Below are 21,340 nucleotides of genomic sequence, written 5' to 3'. Positions count from 1 at the left end.
GTCCAGAAGAACACCCAGACTGAGAACCTGTGTCTTCAGGGGGAGTGTGACCCATTCCAACACAGGCTGTAACCCTATTCCCTGTTTAGCCTTGTGACTCACCAGGAGGACCTCTGTCTTGTCTGGATTCAATTTCAATTTGTTCGCCCTCATCCAGTCCGACACAGCGGCCAGACACTGGTTCAGGACCTGAACAACTTCCTTAGTGACAGGTGGAAAGGAGTGACAGAGCTGGACATCATCTGCGTACAGATGACACCGCACCCCGAAACTCTCCCAGTGGCTTCATGTATATGTTGAACAATATGGGGGACAGTACCGACCCCTGCGGGACCCCACAAGACAATGGTTTTCATCTCTTCAGCATCAAATGAGATTATCCAACAGCATACAACTCCGCATAGATGGTGTCATTCACTGACTTATCTTTAGGGTTCTATCCAGGAGTGCTCTTACCTAGGAAGATATGAATATATTAAATTAGAATCTGTACTGCCCAGTTTGGAATCATGTGAGCTCTTTATAAACCATGGAAATTAATACTAGTTTTTCAAAAGTGAAAGTATACAGTGAATGAGAGATAGTTTGTAGCCAGCAAGTTGTTAATGTTTAATATTTAATATTTCAGGAAAGTTGGAAAGCCCTTTTGGCTTCAGCATAACACCTTGACTGCTTTTATTTAACTATAGCTCAAATGCCTTCCTTTTGAGAACTTGGGAAAACAGTCAGGAAAAAAAATCTGCTGAAGTTTCTTTATCAGATGCTTTTCACAAGTATTGAGATAAGCGTGAAGTGGAACATTCCAGCATGCAACTATATAATGCATGGGTCAAGCAGAGATTTCCAAGCACATTTCTTGTTAACATGCCATGTGCAGATGTGTGTTGCGTAGATGCAAATAACATGTAAATATGTACATTCATTTTAAAAAATGGAAACCACAAAAATTGGATATAGAGCGAGCTTCATAATTCCTACCACTGGCCTAAAGCCAGTTCTTAGTTCCAACTAGAGTAGCCTTATTGATACAACAGGAACTTAGTCAACACTGATGTAGGTTCTATTGGTTCAACAGGTGTACTCTGGTTAGAAATAACATTTGAATTTAGCCCAACAAATTCAGAGGGCTTTATCTACATAGGAAATGGTACTCACTTAGAATTGTTTCTCCAAATAATCTAAAACCTTGTGGAATACACATGGCCCAAAAGCTGTATTGGAGCAATTTTGAACAAAATTCTGAGAGACAATTTTCAGAAAATGAACAAAACCTAAGAACCTAAGTCAATTCCAACAGTCGTCTTGATCTGTAATAGTTAGGTTTTTACTAATTATTCAAGAACTGTCATTGATTTAGAGTTCCTCGCCTTTGCATTGTAAGTCAGTACCAATTTACATGTCCCATGTTTTTGGGTAGATGTTTTTAATGTAACTAAATCGTTGGTCATTCCAAGAATAATTGGTAAAGAGGAAGGGAGATGGGTTGGTTAATCATTTCATTGCTTTTTGTTTTTTCTTAGCAGCTTTTTTACTGCCCAAAAGGGAAAGCAAAACCTATTTAGGAAAGAGGAGACCAGGCAGGTAGTTACTTTAAAGGTAGTTATTTTGTTTGTTATTATCTTGAGATCCCACTATTTCATCTTTTCTTATATTTGAATTAACCAGAGTACTATAAAATATTCAGAAAGTTAAATTCTATTGTATACTCCATCCAGGGCCGGCCGGAGATATTTTTTGATGTGAAGCGGGGGTGCTGAAAAGCGCCCCCGCCACCGGCGCCCTGGCCCCGCCCAGCGTGCCCTGGCCCCGCCTCCCACGCTGCGTGGGAGGCGGGGCCAGGGCGAATAGTGAGGGGGGCGGGGCCAGAGTTGGCCCCGCCCCCCCGCCCAGCGTGCCCTGGCCCCGCCTCCCATGCAGCGTGGGAGGCGGGGCCAGGGCACGCTGGGTGGGGGGGCGGGGCCAGAGCTGGCCCCGCCTCCCACGCTACCCCCGCTCGCCCGTCTGGCCATTTCTAGCAGGCCAGAGTTCAGCGGAGGTTCCTCCAGGCCGCGATTGCGCTGCGTGGGAGGCAGGGCCAAGGCACGCTGGGCGGGGGGGGGGAGCGGCGTCAGAGCTGGCCCCGCCTCCCACGCTACTCCCGCTCGCCCGTCTGGCCTTTTCTAGCAGGCCAGACGGGCCAGGGCGCACTGGGCGGGAGGCGGGGCACCGTCAGGGCGGTGCCCCGCCTCCCGCCCAGCCTGACGGCGCCCCCCCGGGCCTGCGCCCGAGGCGGCGGCGTCAGGTGCCTCAATAGTGGGGCCGGCCCTGACTCCATCTATAAAAACAGCTACATTTTAAAACTATCTGCCAAATACAGGTTAGAAAAATGTAGTCATTGTAGAAATGATTAATTCCTTGATGGTGTCCTACATACATATGTATCTTTTATTCAATGACTTTAAGTGCAGTCTGTGGATGCAATCATTTGAAGACCTGTCTCTTCTACCCAATCAGTTTTAATCATGAATTTTAAACTGTCATCTTGTGTTTTAATTTTTGTTCGGTGTATTTTAATATGTATTTTGCAGAAATATATTTCAATATTTGTATATTACATACATATTATGTGTTTTAGCTATGTTGTGATCTGCCTTGAGGAGAAGTGGGTAAGAAATAAAATTGTTATTATTATTATTATTATTATTATTATTATTATTATTATTATTATTATGTCACTAAGTTATGTTATATGGACCTAATAACATTTTTAAAAATATCATTAATATCATTATTGTATGTTAGTGAGTTTCATCAACACTTTGATATATATATTTTTTAAAGTAAATGCTAACAATGTGTAAAATAAGCTAAATGAAGATATGCACTGGGAATTTACAAAGTGGTGGCCAGTGATAAGGTATTAGGGTTTTAAAATAATGCTGGAAGTTCTGAGATCTCTACTGTAGCTACTTCTCTGTAATACAGAAAAATTCCTAGCACATGTGAGGCAAATAGGCTGTACCTCATTAGCACTGAAGAATAGCATCAAAGGAATACAGTAGGTTAGGTTTCCAACCAGACTTCCTCTTTCTTTTCACTTGTTTTTGACAACTCAGCAAGAGCTGACCAATGGAGAGTGACAACAAGCGTAGAGCATGCTATAATAGTAATCAGGTTTTATTGTATACGGCACAAGTACACTTTCCTGAAGAGCTCCAACAGCTAGATCAGCTGTAGGAATTTAAAACACATTTGAAGACCTATCTCTTATGGCAGGCGTACCCAGCTAGTTTTAATCATGAATTTTAAACTTGCATCTTATGTTTAATCTTTGTTCTGTGTATTTTAATAGAAATATGTTTTAATAAGTGCATTTTGCAGAATGTTTTTAGATGATTGTGTGTTTTAGTGATGTTGTAACCTGCCTCGATCCATGAGGAGAGGTGGATAAGGAATAAAATTACAATAGAGTCTTGCTTATCTAACCTTCGCTTATCCAACGTTCTGTATTATCCAACGCAGTCTGCCTTTTAATGGTCAGTGTTTTTGTAGTCAATGTTTTCAATACATTGCAATGTTTTGGTGCTAAATTCATAAAAACAGTAATTACTACACAATGCTACCATGTATTGAACTTCTTTTTCTGTCAATTTGTTGTAAAACATGATGTTTTGGTGCTTAATTTGTAAAATCATAACGTAATTTGACATTTAATAGGCTTTTTCTTAAACCCTCCTTATAATCCAACATTTTCGCTTATCCAATGTTCTGCTGGCCCATTTATGTTGGATAAGCAAGACTCTACTGTATTATTGTTATTATTACTACTACTACATTAAGCATTTCTAAATAAGGTTGTATGTTTGTATGGCTGTATGGCCATGTTCTAGAAGTATTTTCTCCTGACGTTTCACCCACATCTATGGCAGGCATCCTCAGAGGTTGTGAGGTATGGAGAAACTCAGCAAGGAAGGTTTATATATATCTGTGGGAAGTCCAGGCTGAGGGAAGAACTCTTGTCAGTTGGAGGCCAGCGTGAATGTTGCAGTTAATCACCCTAATTTGCATTGAATGGCTTATTCTACTGGCCATGAAAGCCTTCAGCAACACATTTCTAAATAGGTCTAGAAGTGCAAGGACTGGAGATCCTAGTGTGGAAAGGCTTTCACACTTCACAGCTTTCAGAGGCAGGATATCAGGTTCTTTAAGGCCTGGATGAAGGAATTCAATGTGACAAAGGTTTATTATTCTTGCTCAGAGAGCTAAAGTTTCCTAAGTGGTGGCATTAAACCATAAATTAAACAAAAATTGTTCACTTATTTGAGCTGAAGCTAAGTAAAAATGTTAGACATTAACAAACTCAAAATTCAACTTCATGGATGTGAAAGTAAACTAAAGTTGTGTTCAGTATTCCTTTTTATAGTTGGTGGTAAGCTCACACTTGTGCATTTGTATGTTAGAATCAAACCAGCTGTTGAAGGCATTAATGAAATAGATTTCTTGTGCATTAAAGTGGGAACAGGATTAAGTACCACTCACTTTGGCTGTAAGAAATCTATTTAGCCTTTTAATTTTGTTATAGATTTTAAACCACAACTCATGAACAGTTCTATGTTGTAAGTAAAATGATGTCTGTTGCTAAAATGAAGCTTTCACAGATATCATAGGAAATCAGACTTATGAAGCTTACATTCTCTTTGGAGGTTCATCAGTGTAATATAAAGTACACTTACAGACATTCTTCAATTTTCAAACTGAATTGATAGTTTGATTACTGACTCTCCCTATATGTATGTGTACTTAGAATTGAGGAAAAACATTTGTTGCCTCCACCCAAACTCGTACCCCTGGTATCTTTTCTTCTTAAAATAGTTTCCTCTGGAGAAAAGAAAACCAAACATTTGTAACTCCCTTATTGTTTTTTCCAAATATTTTCTCAGGCATTGGAACGAAAGATGGCACAGCAGAAAAGGATAAAGATTTCAAAGGGAAAGCTCAGAAACAGGTTCAGTTCAATCCTGGACAAACCATGGCCACCTGGAAAGTAAGAATAATAGTAGATAATGAATATGAGGAGTCAGAGGTTTTCCAGATTATTTTATCAGATCCTGTTATGGCTGCCCTGGAATTTCCAGATAGAGCAACAGTGGAAATTGTGGATCCAGGTGACGGTAGGTAGCCCCCCCCCCCATCTTCTTCTCTTCCCATGTCCTTTATACGCACATTTAATATTTTATTATAAACTATCCTTGCTCTCTTTTCCAGAATCTACTGTATATATTCCTGGGTCAGAATATAGAATAGAGGAAGATGTTGGTGAGCTGCTAATTCCTATCAGAAGATCAGGAGATGTCAGCCATGAATTAATGGTCATTTGTTCCACTCATCAAGGTATGGAGATCTACTAGCAATATTAGCAGTGGCTGGTGTCAATTATGGTGAGGTTTATGGAGTTAAGAGTTTAATTTTTGTGAGGACACATTCACAAAAGATTTGCATATGTATAAATCTATATATGGTTGGAAATGCGAAATGGATTAATTGGCCAGGCAAATTAGTTGTGAAATATACAACTTCTTATATATAGCTTGCATTTGCCAAGCCATTCCCACCATTCTGAAGACTTTCTGTAAATGTTAATGAATGATGAGAAAATAGTATGCTATATGGCCAAATATCTTTGGTTGATACATTTTTGGACTTCACGTGGATATGCAAAATCGTGGATAATAGCAAACCCTATTGAAATGAAGGACGTCTGGCACAAGAGTATCAATGAGTCATGCTGAAGGCCTAGAAAATGCTGAGAGAGGATATATTTTGTCAAATCTGGACATATCCAAGTTCTGTGGATGGTGGGAGTGTATACTGTTTAACTAACCAGGCGATTGATATACCTAGCACTGGGCAAATGCATTTGATAACAGGTTTCTTTGCTTTGTTCAGATTAAAGACCTTATGTGTATAGATTTCCCAGGGAAATATTTGCATATTTTTCTAAGACAGCAGTGCTTGGTATGTTTTCATGAGAATGAAGATGTTGATATTTATTTCTGAATAAACTTGATGAAACAGGTGACACGATTGAGAGAATAATGTTTGTAAGAGTTAATTGCCAAATACTAAGTGCCAGTGATGTCCAAATTTACATTATAGCATTATATACCCCATTCCCCCATTTTCTCGTCATCTATTTCACACCTTCATGGGAGGGCTGGTGGAAAATGTATATCAGCATTTTTTAAAAAATCATTCTTTCCCTATTAGGAAGGATTCTTTTCTGCATGTAGCTCATGTTGAAAGATTTATGCTCCCATGGGTTGGTTAGTCAAGTTGTGTTTGTGAAGCATGACAGCTGTTGGTCAGTCTCAGATGTTAAGTATGTCAGCACAGCTGTGGGATGTAATAGGAAGATGAAAGTATTTTTTTAAAAAGGTTCATAGCTCCTTTTTGCAGAGATTAGATTGCTTTGGCTTTGCAGAGTTTTATGCTGAGTGCTCTTTCAGAGATGGAGCTAGTGGTGTAGGCTTGTTGATTGATTTCAGGTTCTGTAGTCTTCAAGCTTGTACACATTTGCTCAGGACTAGGTATCACTGAACACAGCAAGCATATATATATATATATATATATATATATATATATATATATACACACACACACACACACACACACACACACACACACACACACACACACTGGCAACTTCATATTGTATCTGTGACATGGAATGTAGAGTTGATTTTTATAGCTTTGAGTATGTTGGATGAAAGAGAGCCACTTTGAGAGATAAAGCAGGATATAAATAAATAAATAAAATAATAATACAAATAATAATAACTGGTGTGTGTCATTCCTGTTTGAACAGATATATGTCTGGGCATTTGCTTCTCTGTGCATAAGTATAAATTACAGTTGCAACAAGAACAAGTGATTAAACACTGTTGATATTATGCTTGTGTTGTTGTTCTTACGTTCCTTCAAGTTGACTCTGAATAATTGCGGACCTTTTTGTAGGATTTTCTTGGCAAGTTACTTCCAATACAGGTTTGCCCTTGCCTTCATTCTAAGCTGAGAGAGGATGATGCAGGGATGCAGTTCTTTGCTAGTTTTCAGTGTTAGCCATTTTCTTCTCACTGCAGGAAAATCTTTGAAATCTCTGCAGTTTTTGAAGACTATTCAAAGTCCAGGACTTATTTGTGCAAATATTTTTACACAGACTATGCCTATTTTGGCTCTTTTTAAAAATTTGCAGTGCCTTATTCTGTATGTATAGTATTTACTTAAATATAGCCACCAGAAAGCCAGCATGGCATTGTGATTTTAGCATTGGACTATGGCTTTGAAGACTGAGTTTTTTCTTCCTGGTCAACCTTGAAACCCAATGGATGAACCACACATTCTCAGCCCCAGAAAACACCATGATAGGTCCACCTTAGGATTGCCATAAGTCAGAAATAGTTTGAGGTCACACAATAACAATATCCCAATATTATAGTAAATTTAACGGGTACCCTAAGTAAGCCAAGTTACACACTTCACAGTAAGCAAAGCTTAGAAGCATTACAGTTTTAGACAATAACTTGCAAAATCTCCAATCAGCCTATTCTCTTCTCTCTATAGTTCAAAAAAGTAGCACTTCCAACCTCTAGCAGTAAACTCTATTTCCTTGCAAGTAAATAGAGTTTATAACTTTGATAACATTGATTTTCAGACACTTAAATCTAAATTTTGTTTTAATTAAAAGACTATATCTGCTGCTTCAAATAAATTCCTTTCTTTGTGTGTTTGCCCTTCTAGAGATAACAGTTCTTCTTTACATTCCTGACATTTCTTGGCCAACTCTTCATGCTCCCCAAATACAAGACAAAACGTTAACCTTTACATCATATTTTGGAATTGGGTGGTTGAAAAGAGAGATTTTTAAAAACATGCTTTTCAGCAAACTCTTAAGGGAAAAACCTTTTTTTATTTAAAGATAAATTCTAATGGTTAGATAAGAATGTGTTTATTACTAGGCTCTGTCACAGTGCACCAAATGAAGCAAAAGCGAACAAAAAAAACAAATGTAGCATCTTCAGTTGTAGCTCAGAGCAAAACAAAAGGTTTTATTATACCATAAATTTATCTTTACTCATGATAAAACAGGCAGTGGTTTGAAATTTTACAGTTTCCTACATTGCCAACATAAGAAGCCTTTGATTCGGATCCAGACATGCACGTAGCACAGTAGCACTTTAATTTCCTTTTGTACCAAATAGTTCTCTTGGCATCTCGTTGGAAAAAGCTGCCAACATTTGAGACAAAATAGCTTTCCAGGCATCATAGGTGTACAAAAAAGACAAAGAGAAGACATAGAGAAAACATTGCATCTCATTGACCAGGCTTTGGTCCCAATGAAATTAGTGAATAAATCAGAATAAATCATGACTAATTTAGTTTGGATCAACCAGTTCTTTTTGTCTGTCTCTAGGTCTCTCTGTGTTAATGGCTTTTTGTAGAATGAATGTGTGGGACTGTTGGTATCTGTGTTGTGATTTGTAGAATTTGGCCATGTGTATTTTTATTGCAACCAGGTTCTTACCTGGTGCCTATTAAATGTTTGGACTATAATTGCTGTCATTCTCAGGTTGCAGTTATGAGGATGACACTGGTTGGGGAAGGCTGCCCTTTAAGACAGAGTACAGATATTATAAACCAGGAGTGGATAAAGTGCAGCCTGAGTTCCACTTGTCTATCAGTGATAGATGTCTGACCACTCATGACAGCTCTACTGCATGGTTCCTTGTAGATGCAATAGTGGCAGCAACAAATAATTTAAAACAGTGGCCTTTCAAATGGACTGCAATCCATGTTTGGTCGGACTTACTCTAAGTCAGTGGTTCTCAACCAGTGGATCCCCAGATGTTTTGGGCTACAATTCCCAGAAATCTTAGCTAGTTTACCAGCTGTTAGGATTTCTGGGAGTTGAAGGCCAAAACATCTGGGGACCCACAGGTTGAGAACCACTTCTCTAAATCTTCCATAACCATCAGTCTGATCTTCCTCCAACGTGTTTCATTACTACCAAATCCCGGAAAATGAAAGGTTGGTTTGCTGCTCCCCCCAATACAAGAGATGATTGCGCCCACCACCCTGGCCATTTTCCCATTCCAAAGGTTAGCCAAAGTTTCTACAGAATTGCATGTGGAGATGACAGGACAGACCCAAGAGCATCCACCTTCTGGGGTGGACCATCCAAATAGGTGTCCCACTTCCACAGAGGTTCAGGTCCCAATGAGTCTAAAGTTGACCAGGTCATAATCCGTTCATGACAATTCTATTTTCTGTAGTGTTGAAATGTCCCACATTTCAGATTAGCCAACTACTTTTCATTTTCTGTTTAAAAATGTCTCTTTGCTTTGTTGCTCCCGGCTGGTTGCTTGGCTGTCACAATTAAAAACTCTCCGTGCCTGGCAGGATTTTGTTTTTCAAAGTCAAGAATTCAAAGGTCATATGTTCTTTAATCAGTGAGTTATTACAGATCCTTAATGCTCTGTGTTCCTCCCCCACTCCACCTTTTGTTGTGTGCTGGGGCACAGAAAATCTTTGAAAATAGTTTGGGATTTTGCCTTCATGTAAGCTGTCAACTCTTACAAAAACTAAACAGTTTTAGTGATCCTATTACAGCCATACTCTAAATTACTAAATACTGTTGAGTTAAATGCTTCAGAGTCCCAGACATCTATACTCCTCCTTATTAGGACAAGATATCTATTTTATAAAAATGTGATGGCATTGTCATTGGGTGTTTGTTTGTTTCGTTTTCCCCCAGTATTGAGAGTATAATAAACTCTATACAAAGTATATAAGGTAGAATATCAACCTACATCTCTAGATTTCAAACTATGCAGCGGTGCTACTCAATCTGTGGGTTGCCAGGTGTTTTGGCCTACAGCTCCCAGAAATCCCAGCCAGTTTACTAGCTGTTATTTTTTCTGGAAGTTGAAGGCCAAAACATCTGGAGACCCACAGGTTGAGAATCACTGCTATGGAGGTATATGTGCATTTATTATAAATATATGAATGTACTCTTTTAAACCTTAGCCATTTACCCTGAACTTTCTCGGTGCTGTGAAAGTTCTCATGTTCTTCTTTGTGGAAGATTTAGTTAAAACAGCTATAACTCGCCATTTGTGCATTGAACAACCAAAGTAACGTATATATATTTAAAAATAAATCCAAATGTTTGCTACAAATATGCAACTATAAAAAGGAACTATGATAGATGCTTAGCAGAATGATTATCCAATGTATTTATTCATTATTTCCCATACTTACATCCTGCTCTTCTCACCCTGAAGGGGACTCAGGGCGGTCTCAAAACCAGCAGCAATTTGATGCCCGACATACAAATTCCAGAAATACATTTACAATTAAAATCAAACATTAAAACATAAACTATTAAAACAACAATTAAAATCATGCAAGTTCAAAATTGTAGTCCAGAATCAGTCCATTAGTCAACACTTAAAAAAATTCTCAATTATTGCGTTGCTATAATTATTGCTCAAATGCTTGGTCCCATAACCATGTCTTAAGTTTTTTCCTAAAAGACAGGATGGAGGGGGCGGTTCTGGTTTCATTGGGGTGGGAGTTCCAGAGCCACAGGGCCACCACTGAGAAGGCCCTGTCTCTCGTCCCCACCAGTCACGTTTGCGAGAGTGATGGGACCGAGAGCAGGGCCTCCCCTGACAAACACTCATTTGTCATCATTTGCTTGGAAGAAAGCCTTGTTTAAATTGCCATGATTAATTTCTGGGAAAAGCAAGAATTAATTTACTTTCCTATTAACATGGAATCCACTAGGGTGAACAGTGGATCTTGAGATATGTCATCTGTTCACCCTAGTGGATTCCATGTTAGTAGGAAAGTAAATTAATTCTTGCTTTTAATCTGAATTTCTTTTAAAATTCCCCAAATGGGCTTTGTGCCTCAGATAGCCTTTATACAGTTCAATCCAAAACCCAAAGCTGATTCATTGCTTCACAAATATGGAAGCCACCAGTTGCCTTTGGCACATGCTTAATTTTAGAAGGTGAGGTTACCTGAAACATGTTCTCAGTGAACGATGGTAAAGATTAATTGAATTGGCAAAAGCATGATTTTCTACTTTGTTCATCTACAGACACTTGGAAGTAAAACTTAAAATATGTGTGTGCATACATGCACTTCCAATGTGATTTTAAAATTAAATATTTATTTATTTATTTATTTATTTTTCAAACTTATATGCCGCCACTCCCCTAGGGCTCGGGGTGGCTCACAAGAACCGGCTAAAACAACAATTTAAAAACATCTTTAAAACATCTTTAAAACATCTTTAACAAAACATCTTAAAAACATCCTAAAAGCACCTTTTAAAACATTATTTATTTATTTTTCAAACTTATATTTAAATATGCTAAAGTAATCTCAAAAGAAATGACACTGTTTTTAAATTCAATTTGACTTGATTTTGGAAATACTCTATTAATTATAATCTTTCATTGGCTCTGGAGAGGAAAAACAGGCCGATTTTCTGTTCTTTCAAGCAATAGAAATTTGTCTGATCTAAAAATATAACAAGGTTTACACTAAATTTATTTCTGTGATAACTATCTATGAATCCAGGAACTGTGACTCTTATGGGGAAAACTGTGTTGTTTAGATGTTTATGAGCAGCTCCTTAATTGAACTGTTGCACCATCATTGGAATCTGCTATAGTTTGTCCTCCAAGACAGAATATTTCAAACAATAATATATCTTTTAGCAAGACAGCAATAATTTCAGTGAAACCTATTTATTTACTGCTGTGTCTACTAATCTTAAAATCCCTTGGGATAACAGCAAGCAGCGGCATGAAGATATTTCATCCTGTAAAAATTATGAGCCCTTGTGCAATCCAACAATAGATCTTCTAGAGAGAGTGGATGCTACACTGACAAATCTTTGTGTGGAGATGACATTAAGTTTCAGTTCCGTGGAGATATAGTAGAAAATTCATCTGATATATAGTTTGTTTTCTATGCTATAGGTTTTTTTTAATGGAATTGATCCTGTTGAGAATAGTTATATTGCATGTTTACATAGGAAATATGTGTTTTGTCTGATGAAGATTTGGAAGCCAAAGCCATATGATGAGAGAAACTGTTCTGTAAAACTACTGTCATAGTTAATCCTATGTAACCATTGGGTATCTATCTACATATATGACAGTATTTTATGCCATAAGGAGTTGCTTACTGGTTTGAGTGAACCACAGACAGGTTCAGAATGACAAACAATTGTACAGCCTGAAGTTGTAAGAAAAACCCACATGCTTTCTCTACCGGTTCACCAACTCCCAACAATATTTTATCTAGTGTTAGCAAAATAGCTTGCTTGGCAACTTGCTGCATATAAGAATGGGAAAGTGATGCGTTCAGTGGAGATGATTGTGTGATTCAGATCAATTGTGGAGGATGCTGTGCCCACAGGCTGCCCATAAGCACCAAGTAGCCAACTGTGGAAACAAAATGATGGACTTGATAGGCCTTGGTCTAGGCCTGTAGCGAGGGGGGGGGGGGGTTAGGGGTTTACTCATGAATTTTAACTAGTTAACCAAATCCCCATGCTAAGTCTATGAGACGCAAAACATTAAGAGTCCCTCCAGGCACTATCTCAAGCAGATATTGACAGGTTTGTAGCGGGGGTGGGGGGGTGCTAGGGGTTCAACCCCCCCCCCTGAAATTTTCAAACCCCCCCCCCCCCCGAATTTTTTTTCTGGCTATGGCCCTGCCTTGGTCTGATCCAGTATGGCTCTTCCTATGTTCTTATAGAATAGACCTGGGGATAGTTAAAAGAGGAGCTTAGAAATTTGAGTTTATAGGCACGTACTTCGGGATTCTGCAAATGGGAACAGAGATATGAGGGGAAGGTGGTTTCTGTAATTGGGGTGTCTACAAAAACTTGTGCGACTAGATCTCAAAGTTACTGCTAACAGACTTCTAATGCTCCTCATTCATTTTTTCTTCTCCTTTTAGGATCTGCCACTGGTACAGTTCCTTCCACTGTCTTGTCTTATTCTGACTATATTTCTCGTCCTGAAGACCACACAAGCCTCATTCGTTTTGATAAGGACGAGACGGAGAAGAGCTGCCGTGTCATCATCATTGATGATTCGCTTTATGAGGAAGATGAAACTTTCAATGTCACATTAAGTATGGCGATGGGTGGGCAGATCGGAACAGAATTCCCCACCACCAAAGTAACAATTTTAGCTGACACAGATGATGGTAAGTAGAAAAAACTAAGAGACATTTATTATTGGAAAATAAATCAATTACAGGCAATGCCAAAGTTATGAACAAGATAGGATTTGTAGCTGTGTTCTTAAGTTGAATTTGTTTGTAAATCAGAACAGGTACATTTTTAGGCATAATTCCAGCCACATATAAGCTTTGGGTAACATAGGGAAGGATTAACACCCCCAATATGTTTTTTTGCTGTCTGTTCAGAATATTTCACCTCACTTTCTGTCCCTGTGATAATTGGATTTTGACAAATTTGTCTTATAGAAACAATGATTGGTGATAAAGCTCCAACTGAGACACCTTTTTCCCATGATAACTCTTCCAGGAGTGAATATCTCTTCCTAGGGAGAGTTCCCTCACTTCCTGCTGTCTCATTCTTATTCTTTACTATGAGTCATTTGTTAGTTGGATGTTTGTAATTCGGATATGTAAATAGTTATTAGTTGCTTCCAAGTTGCATCCAAGTTGGAGCAACTCAAGAGTTAAAACGAACTTTTGTTTATATTTTAAATCCATAGGAGGAACCTTGTGCTTTCCAATTACTGGTTTGTTTTGTTTGGATGACAGCTTCTATAAGCATTCTCCAGAATATTAAAGGATTATGGGAAATGCTTCAAAAAATGCCTTTAGGGCACTTGGTTATCTGCTGTAAACATTCTGTTTAGAGGAGTACAAAGTCTTTGCCAAAATTGTTTCCTGTATTTTTATTCAGAAACCAAACAGGTTGGTTCCAGACTAAGGGCAACATAAACAGTTGACTGCTCACAGTTGTGCCACACAATGCGTTCTTGCTTGCCATCCATCATCCCTTCCTCCTTGTCCTTTCTTTGTCTCATAAATCAATATTTGAACATCTACCAATCTTCAGGTTAGGTTGTAGGTCATGAAGAAGGCAGGAAAAATTACAGCAGTGTCCATTTAATAGTCTGAGAGACAGTATTGGCTTTCACTAAAATTGAACTGTAGGAACTTACTTATTTACTTATTTTCTGTACTTACACCCCGCCTTCTCATCCCAAAGGGGGACTCAGGACAGCTTACTAACTATGGCAACAATTCAATGCCAGATTCAGACAACAATATCAGTAAAACGCAATATTATAAAACCGTAAAAAATATATACATATCAATTAAAATAGTATTTAAAATGATTAAAACATATCAAACATATCAAAAGTCTAGCACCAACTGAGCTTTGTAAACATTGAACTTGTTGAAATTGATATGAAAAATTGATAATGATCTATGATCTATAGATTTCAATTGAAAATTAGTACAACTTGCGCAATTTCCCATATGTCTACTCAGAATTCAATAGGGTTTAATCTTAGGTGTAGGCTGAAACTCTTTTTTTGTGGAACAAAATAACATTTTCACTCTACTTCAGTTCCATTTAGGAGTAATATAGTATCTTTTTAAATTACAAGAAATTTATGTTTGTGTTGACCTTGGTACGATATATACAGATATTCAGAAGGTGTTCACTAAAACATACTCTATATATTAAAAATGTTTGTTAATCTACTACAATTCAAAAGGTCTGCAAATGAAAATCAAAAAGTACAAGATCCGTCTAGGGGAAGCTTTTTATTCAGGTTTTCAAAATGAATGAGTTTATCTTTATTTCATTATCAACATCCCAGGTAGTTCTATGCAATAGTCTTATGTTTTAATATTAAGTATATGTATGGATCCATATATCTATATCCCCATCTCTTGAGACACACACAAAGTTCCCATGAAAATATATGTACCTATTATTTTTAATAATATTTTAACATGGGTTTCTCTGTCCATACATCAAAATGTACTTGTTGGTCTAAAATGATAATATTAACTTAAATATTTTGGTCAAGACCAGGATATGTACTCCTCAAATGTAAGACTGAGCACCAATAAATAGAAAATATTTTTGCTTGAAGGAGGGTAGGGAAGAGCTAAGAGAAATAACCAAAGACTAGAGTTAATTAAGTCACTATGTCCCTTTAACTAAACACATTTGTCTAAAGGCCATTATATTTTCACTTACAAAGCATCTCCGCTCCTTTTGCTAACAGGAATGGAGAATAAAGGGAGAATTAAGCCATTGTGGAAAAAAAGGAGAGTTGTTTTCTTTTCCGGATCTTAAAGTTTTCTTGACTTCATGAAAAAGTCCATTTGGTAGCAGTGGATGAAAAAGCTTCCCATGCTGTGTACTTGTCTCAAAACGAATGGTATTAATGGGCACAATAACCAATGTTCCGCAGTGTGTCTCTTATCTCAACTTGATTTGGCGTCAGGATAGTCTGCCAGTCTGAGTTTTTAGGAGATTACTGTCTGTCTTCCATTTCATTTGCACACTCCCTTAAGTGGGAGAGTTGATCAGTTGCTGGGTTTCAATGTTTGCTACAGTATGGTTAAAAACAAACACTACACATAAAAATAAGTATCACACTGTGCTTGAAAGCGTTTATGAGCATGTTCTAACACTCCTGTGTTTGCAAGTAACTACTGGTATTTTGTTTAGGATTTTACTGGAGTGGAATCTCCAGAATGCAGGCGATTGTAGGAGACTCCACTAGAAAGAAATTGAAAAACTTCTTAATTTAAGCATTTTATGATATTATTAAAATACTGTTGTTTAAAAGATTTGGACAAGAAGGCCAACCTTTAGGGAAAGCTTAGGGCTTGAAAGCAACCAACTCCTGAACAACTTTGTCCATGGGAAGTAGCAATGTTGGCCATAATAACAAAATGTTGTTCAAGCTGTTTTTTTTTATTTTGGGGTTTATTTTGGTTGTATATCCTGCCTTTCTCCTGGATGAGGCTCATACAGTTTTTCCAGCCTGTGCTAAACTAAACTTTTGCTTGTGTTTTATTGACTAAAGACAGAAAAGTAGAATATTCTTAAAAATTATTGGGAGACCTTATAGAGAGGTGTGTGTGTGTGTGTGTGTGTGTGTGTGTGTGTGTGAGTGAGAGAGAGAGAGAGAGAGAAATGGATAAGTACAAGTGGACATACAAAGACATAGTTTAGCACATGAGGCAGAGAAATTGCAATTTCAGCAGAATAACAGTAGGATTTATCACACTGAGTTGTTCTTTTTGTTGTTCTCCCAGGGAGAGTATGTTGAAAGGTATTTCTTTTACAAAAGAAAGTCATTAACTGTGTTTGGAAAAGAAATGAATGCTTTTGTGATAAGTCTCAGCCAAACTGCTGTAATTGTGATTTGCCTTCATCGTGTGATAAGCTCGATAGTAGGATAGCTTGTACTTTTCAAATTAGGTTGTGATACAGAACACCTTTAACTTTTGATTCTCACTGAAATGTATCAGACATTTTTCAACACATTATTTTTTTTCCCAATAGCTGAGTAAGCTGACACCAAAAGACCTTTGAGAATATATGCTCTTGGAGATATTGGAAATGACTGTTGTCATTGCTCCTATCTTGTTTTTGAGAATTGACCATCTTTCCTACTTAGAGAATGGATAGGCACTCTAGTGAGGGATTTCTGTTCTTGTTGCCACTGATTGCATGCTTAAGGAATTGCAGCAAGGTCCATTAATGAGACTGGAACACTATCAGCACTATGGATAACACATTAATGTTATGCTACCTTTGCTGATTTGCAGCTATCTGGATTCATAGAATATTTTTTAAAATGTGTGGATCCAAAATCTGCTTTCTGCTAGCTGAAGAATTCCCTCAATCTGAGTTTCTGTGGCCTCAGCTTCCCTTACTCAGCCCTTTTAGCACAGTCCATCAAACTTCCACGTGGTACATTCAGTGCACTGAAGGGGTTGCTAAGGAGAGGAAAGACTGTGCTCTGGATCTAACTCATTTACCCAAAGTAGACATATTATTCTTAATGCTCTACCAGACAGTAGATCTTTCAAAAATAATATGGAATTACCACACCAAGCAAGATCATTCTGTGCCACTTTGTGGAAGAATTAATATCTCTCTGTGTTGTTCCTTTCTTGAGGGTCTGATTAAGAAAGAAATGTGAGGCACAGGAACCTCACATCCCAATGGCTATTTTACATCAAATAGGAAGTGGATTGATGTTGGATTTTTGTCATTCTAGAAAAAAGTGAGATTAAGATAAAGTTAAAAAAATTAAGATCAAACTAAAAAATTGAAGTTGAACTTTATTGATGGTGAGATGTGGACCAAACATTGAAGTGCATTGAGTGAAAAGATGACGAAGCTAACTTTAGGAGTTAGTTATGTGTGTGTATTATAAACATTTCATCTATCTGCACTTCGATCAGACAGGTTCCAAAAAGGAAATAAATAGAAATAATTTATTTTCTTTTTAGGCAAGCAGGATTATTTGCTTACTGCTGTTCCCAAATTATATAATTTCCCCTTTGTTTAATTATTACTTTCAGAGATTTGGAATTATCCCCTAGATACAGATGCAGCTACTGAATTCTTTAATCACTTTCTATGATCAAAAAAGCACACTTCCCACCTTTTATCAGACGAACCATTTGAAAAGATAATATACAGCAAGGAAAATACATGTGACAATAAACTTAAAAAACAGAGAAAACTGCAGCTACAAATTGAAACAGAACATCACTAAAACTAATGGAAAATATACAAGATCAAGGTAAAACCACGGAAAATCGGAAAATGTTGATGAAAGGATTGATTCAACCTGTCATATAAATAATTGGAGAACCAAAATTAGGAAGGTACTCAGATATATATTTTAAAATTAGAATTGGATCAAAGAATCCACCAGCAATTTGTCTGAAGTCATATGCATGAATAAAAAATTGATTATACCTGGCCTTTACATATTTAAAAACAAAGACAGTTTTTTAATTTTAATTTTCTTAAATGTTAAATATGTATAAAAAATTAGGCACAGTATACGAGGGTTTTTTAAGGAAGGTAGAATACATTTTTGATGATGAAAGAATGAGGTCTCTTGTGGACACATACATTAGTTGCTACATTTTGGAAAGGCATGACCTTTTAGAGATCTTAACCTTTTGGAAAACCAGAATCTCTATAACCCTTTTTTGGAGAAAAATGACATTCACAACCATTTGAAAATCATAACCTTTTGTAGAATATGATCTTCCAGACAACAGCCAAAAACCATGTTGAGTAAAATCTTCTCTTCGGTGGTATATATCCACATGTATATATCCACAGTAGTATATATCCACATGCAAGGCAATTTGGCTTTTCAGTTGTTATACTGATAACCTAGTTGTTAGGAACAGAGATTATGCCAATGCACAAAAACAGCAGAGTTTCAGAAGTGTTTCTTTTCAGTGCCCAAAAACATCTACTCTCCCATAAAACATCTTGTTTCTATATCATGCTCTCAAGAGACAAAAATAAAGTAGACTTTGTTAAAAGTAACATATTTGGTTTACTTGCAACCTTCATGTATTCAGTATACAGGTACATAACTTATTGATCCAGTTACAGATAGGTTTGAATGCAGATAACACAGGGCATCTTTCCTATAATCAAGAGCAATATGAGTTTGCTTTTAACAGTCCAAAGTCTACATGACATCTGATGCAGTATGTGCTCTATGCAGTCTGAAGCCTCAACAGTCTCATGGCTAAAGCATTTCTTTGTTCTAAAATAGAGTCTCAGCTTAGAGTAGTCCCGGATCTGATCATGTGGTCTGCAGCCTCTCCCACAATATCAAGAAACATAGAGTGAAGGGAAAGCTGCATACCAAAACATACATATACAATACAGTAAGCAAACAGAATCATGTACAATCAAATTACTAGTGGAGGCTTGAAGAAGATTGCTATTTCCAGCACTACAGACATTTTTACAAGATATTAGTTAGACATGTGGAGGGGAGGGAGTTTTAATAGTGAGTGTTTTTGATGGAGTGATGAATGAAAAATTATTCAAATCAAAACAAGTTTTTAAGATATTGTAGTATTTCCAGCTAGTAGACAGCAGATTTTTCACCAACCTTAAATGAAAAGCAGAGTTGACTTAATATATGCAGCATGTCCAGTGCTGCACAATAAAGTAGTTACAAAACAGTATTAATCATCATTTAATGGGTATAAATACAGCAATGGATAGATAATACTTTCACTTCTTATTAAGCATTATATTTTAAAAGTATATACTGTATATCTCCATTTCCATTCAACAAGGATAGAGAACCGGAATGGCAGTGGCTTAGGATAAAAAATGTTCTTAGAGAGAACAGTATCATATTCAGACAGATCATTATCTGATACCTATCTGCTATTCACTCAACAATAAAGTAATTACACACAGTATTTCCTTTCTGTAAATCTGGTATTAGAGTTTGAAAGAGATAATATTAAGTGGTTAAAATCTGCATAAAAGTAGAGTGCATGGTACATATTACAATACATGAAATATCATATTGCTTTATAATAGATAGGAAGGAAAAATAGTATATCTGGATTTGGTGGGACAGTTGTTTAAGTGAGAAAGTGGTCCATGATTAATGTTTTATTAAGACAGACTAAAACAAAGTCTATGTACAAACATAAAAAAAACCCCAACAACAACAACATATTAAAATACTTTTTCTAGAATAATACTGATACATCCTAGACATCAAAGAAACAATAACTACAAACAAATCTATGTTATCTAATCTAAGCAGTTTACATTCTGTTCTGGTGATTATATTCTCTCATTTTTCTACACCCATTTAGTGAAAAAGAACCATTGGTATATCCTTTCCCCACATCATAACACACTTTTAGTTCAAAAAATACAGTGATGGAAATTTGACCCCATCTTTGCTGGAGGAACATAATAAATAGATCCCAGTCTGTCTTAAAATTAGTTAAATATTTCTCCTTCACCAATGTAGCAAGTTTATCCATTTCTGCAAGTTCGCTTATTTTCATAAGCCCGGTCGTCTTGGGACGAAATCACTAGCCACCTCATCACACTTACAGTCCCCCCCCCCAACCATAAATTTACTTCGAGTCACGGTTGCCATCAGGCAACTTCTGGTTGTCACTCCTCCCCCGTTCCCCCCATCACAGAATTACAGAGCAATAGTGAAATTGGGCAGATTTGTAATCACAGGGAGAAATCATGAATTTAGCCAAAATAACACTAAGAGCCCATTATTCTGGCTCAAAACAACATGTGATAGAGTCTGTGATAGTCTCGGTTCTGTTTCAGAGCTTCCCATAGTGAAAAGGGGCATCCCGATGGATGGTCCTTAGCAGCAAATGCATAATAATTTCTTCCCTTCGTGAGTTCTTTTAAAAAAAAATTAATGACAGATATAGCATAATAGAGGCATTGTAGAAGAATGAACAGACCATTTTGCTTTGCTGGTTTGTTCCAATTATAATATTGTACTTAGCAGAAAACTGTCATCCCTGTTTATGGAAATGCATGATATTATCCCTGCTATGGAAAGAAATGGTTTAAAACAGCATCCCTGTCTCAAGGGTCCAATGGGTTTTGATGCAGAACAATTGGATTCCATAGAAAGCAATGTTTTAAAACAACATCCCTGCTTCAAGGGTCCAATGGGTTTTGTTTTGGAATAATTGGATCCCATGGAAAGCAATGGTTTAAACCAGCATCCCTGTCTCAAGGGTCCAATGGATTTAATTGCAGAATGATTTGATCCCATGGAAAGCAATGTTTTAAAACAGCACCCGTGTCATTGAATCTGATCCTTGGTCTTTTTCCTTGTCAAATAAATGTGCATAGGTCTTTTTTCCATTGCTTAAATGGAACATCATGCAGTATAATTGGCAAGGCTTGAAATAGAAACAGAAACTTTGTTAGTACATTCATCTTTATAGCTGAAATTCTACCCATAAGAGATAGCTGTAAACCTTTCCGCCTATGTAAATCTTTTAACATTTCTTTCCATGTTAGCGTATACTTATCTTTAAACAACTTTGAGTTTTTAGTTTAAATGTTTATACCTAAACTACTCAAGGGTTATTTGTCAGAGACAAGAGCTCTATCCAGTATTAACACCAGATAGTTGGACAATCCATTATTACTGCTCCTGCTGTTTATTTTTTGTAATTTATATCTAGTCTTTATCTCAAG

At 37.1% G+C, this 21,340-nt stretch overlaps 1 protein-coding gene across 1 annotated transcript in view; it reads left to right on the top strand.

The window, feature by feature from the left end:
- frem3 (FRAS1 related extracellular matrix 3) overlaps positions 1–21,340 on the top strand; it is a 98,531-nt gene that overhangs the window by 39,868 nt on the left and 37,323 nt on the right. Inside the window, exons 4-6 of the mRNA XM_003221684.4 lie at positions 4,920–5,150; positions 5,245–5,370; positions 13,021–13,272. Coding sequence (XP_003221732.2) covers positions 4,920–5,150; positions 5,245–5,370; positions 13,021–13,272 — 609 coding nt within the window. The remainder of the gene's footprint in view (positions 1–4,919; positions 5,151–5,244; positions 5,371–13,020; positions 13,273–21,340) is intronic.

The sequence above is a fragment of the Anolis carolinensis genome, chromosome 5, assembly GCF_035594765.1.
Source record: "Anolis carolinensis isolate JA03-04 chromosome 5, rAnoCar3.1.pri, whole genome shotgun sequence".
Lineage (NCBI taxonomy): Eukaryota > Metazoa > Chordata > Lepidosauria > Squamata > Dactyloidae > Anolis > Anolis carolinensis.
Note: the sequence above shows the minus strand (reverse complement) of the source record. Positions and strands in the feature narration are given on the sequence as shown.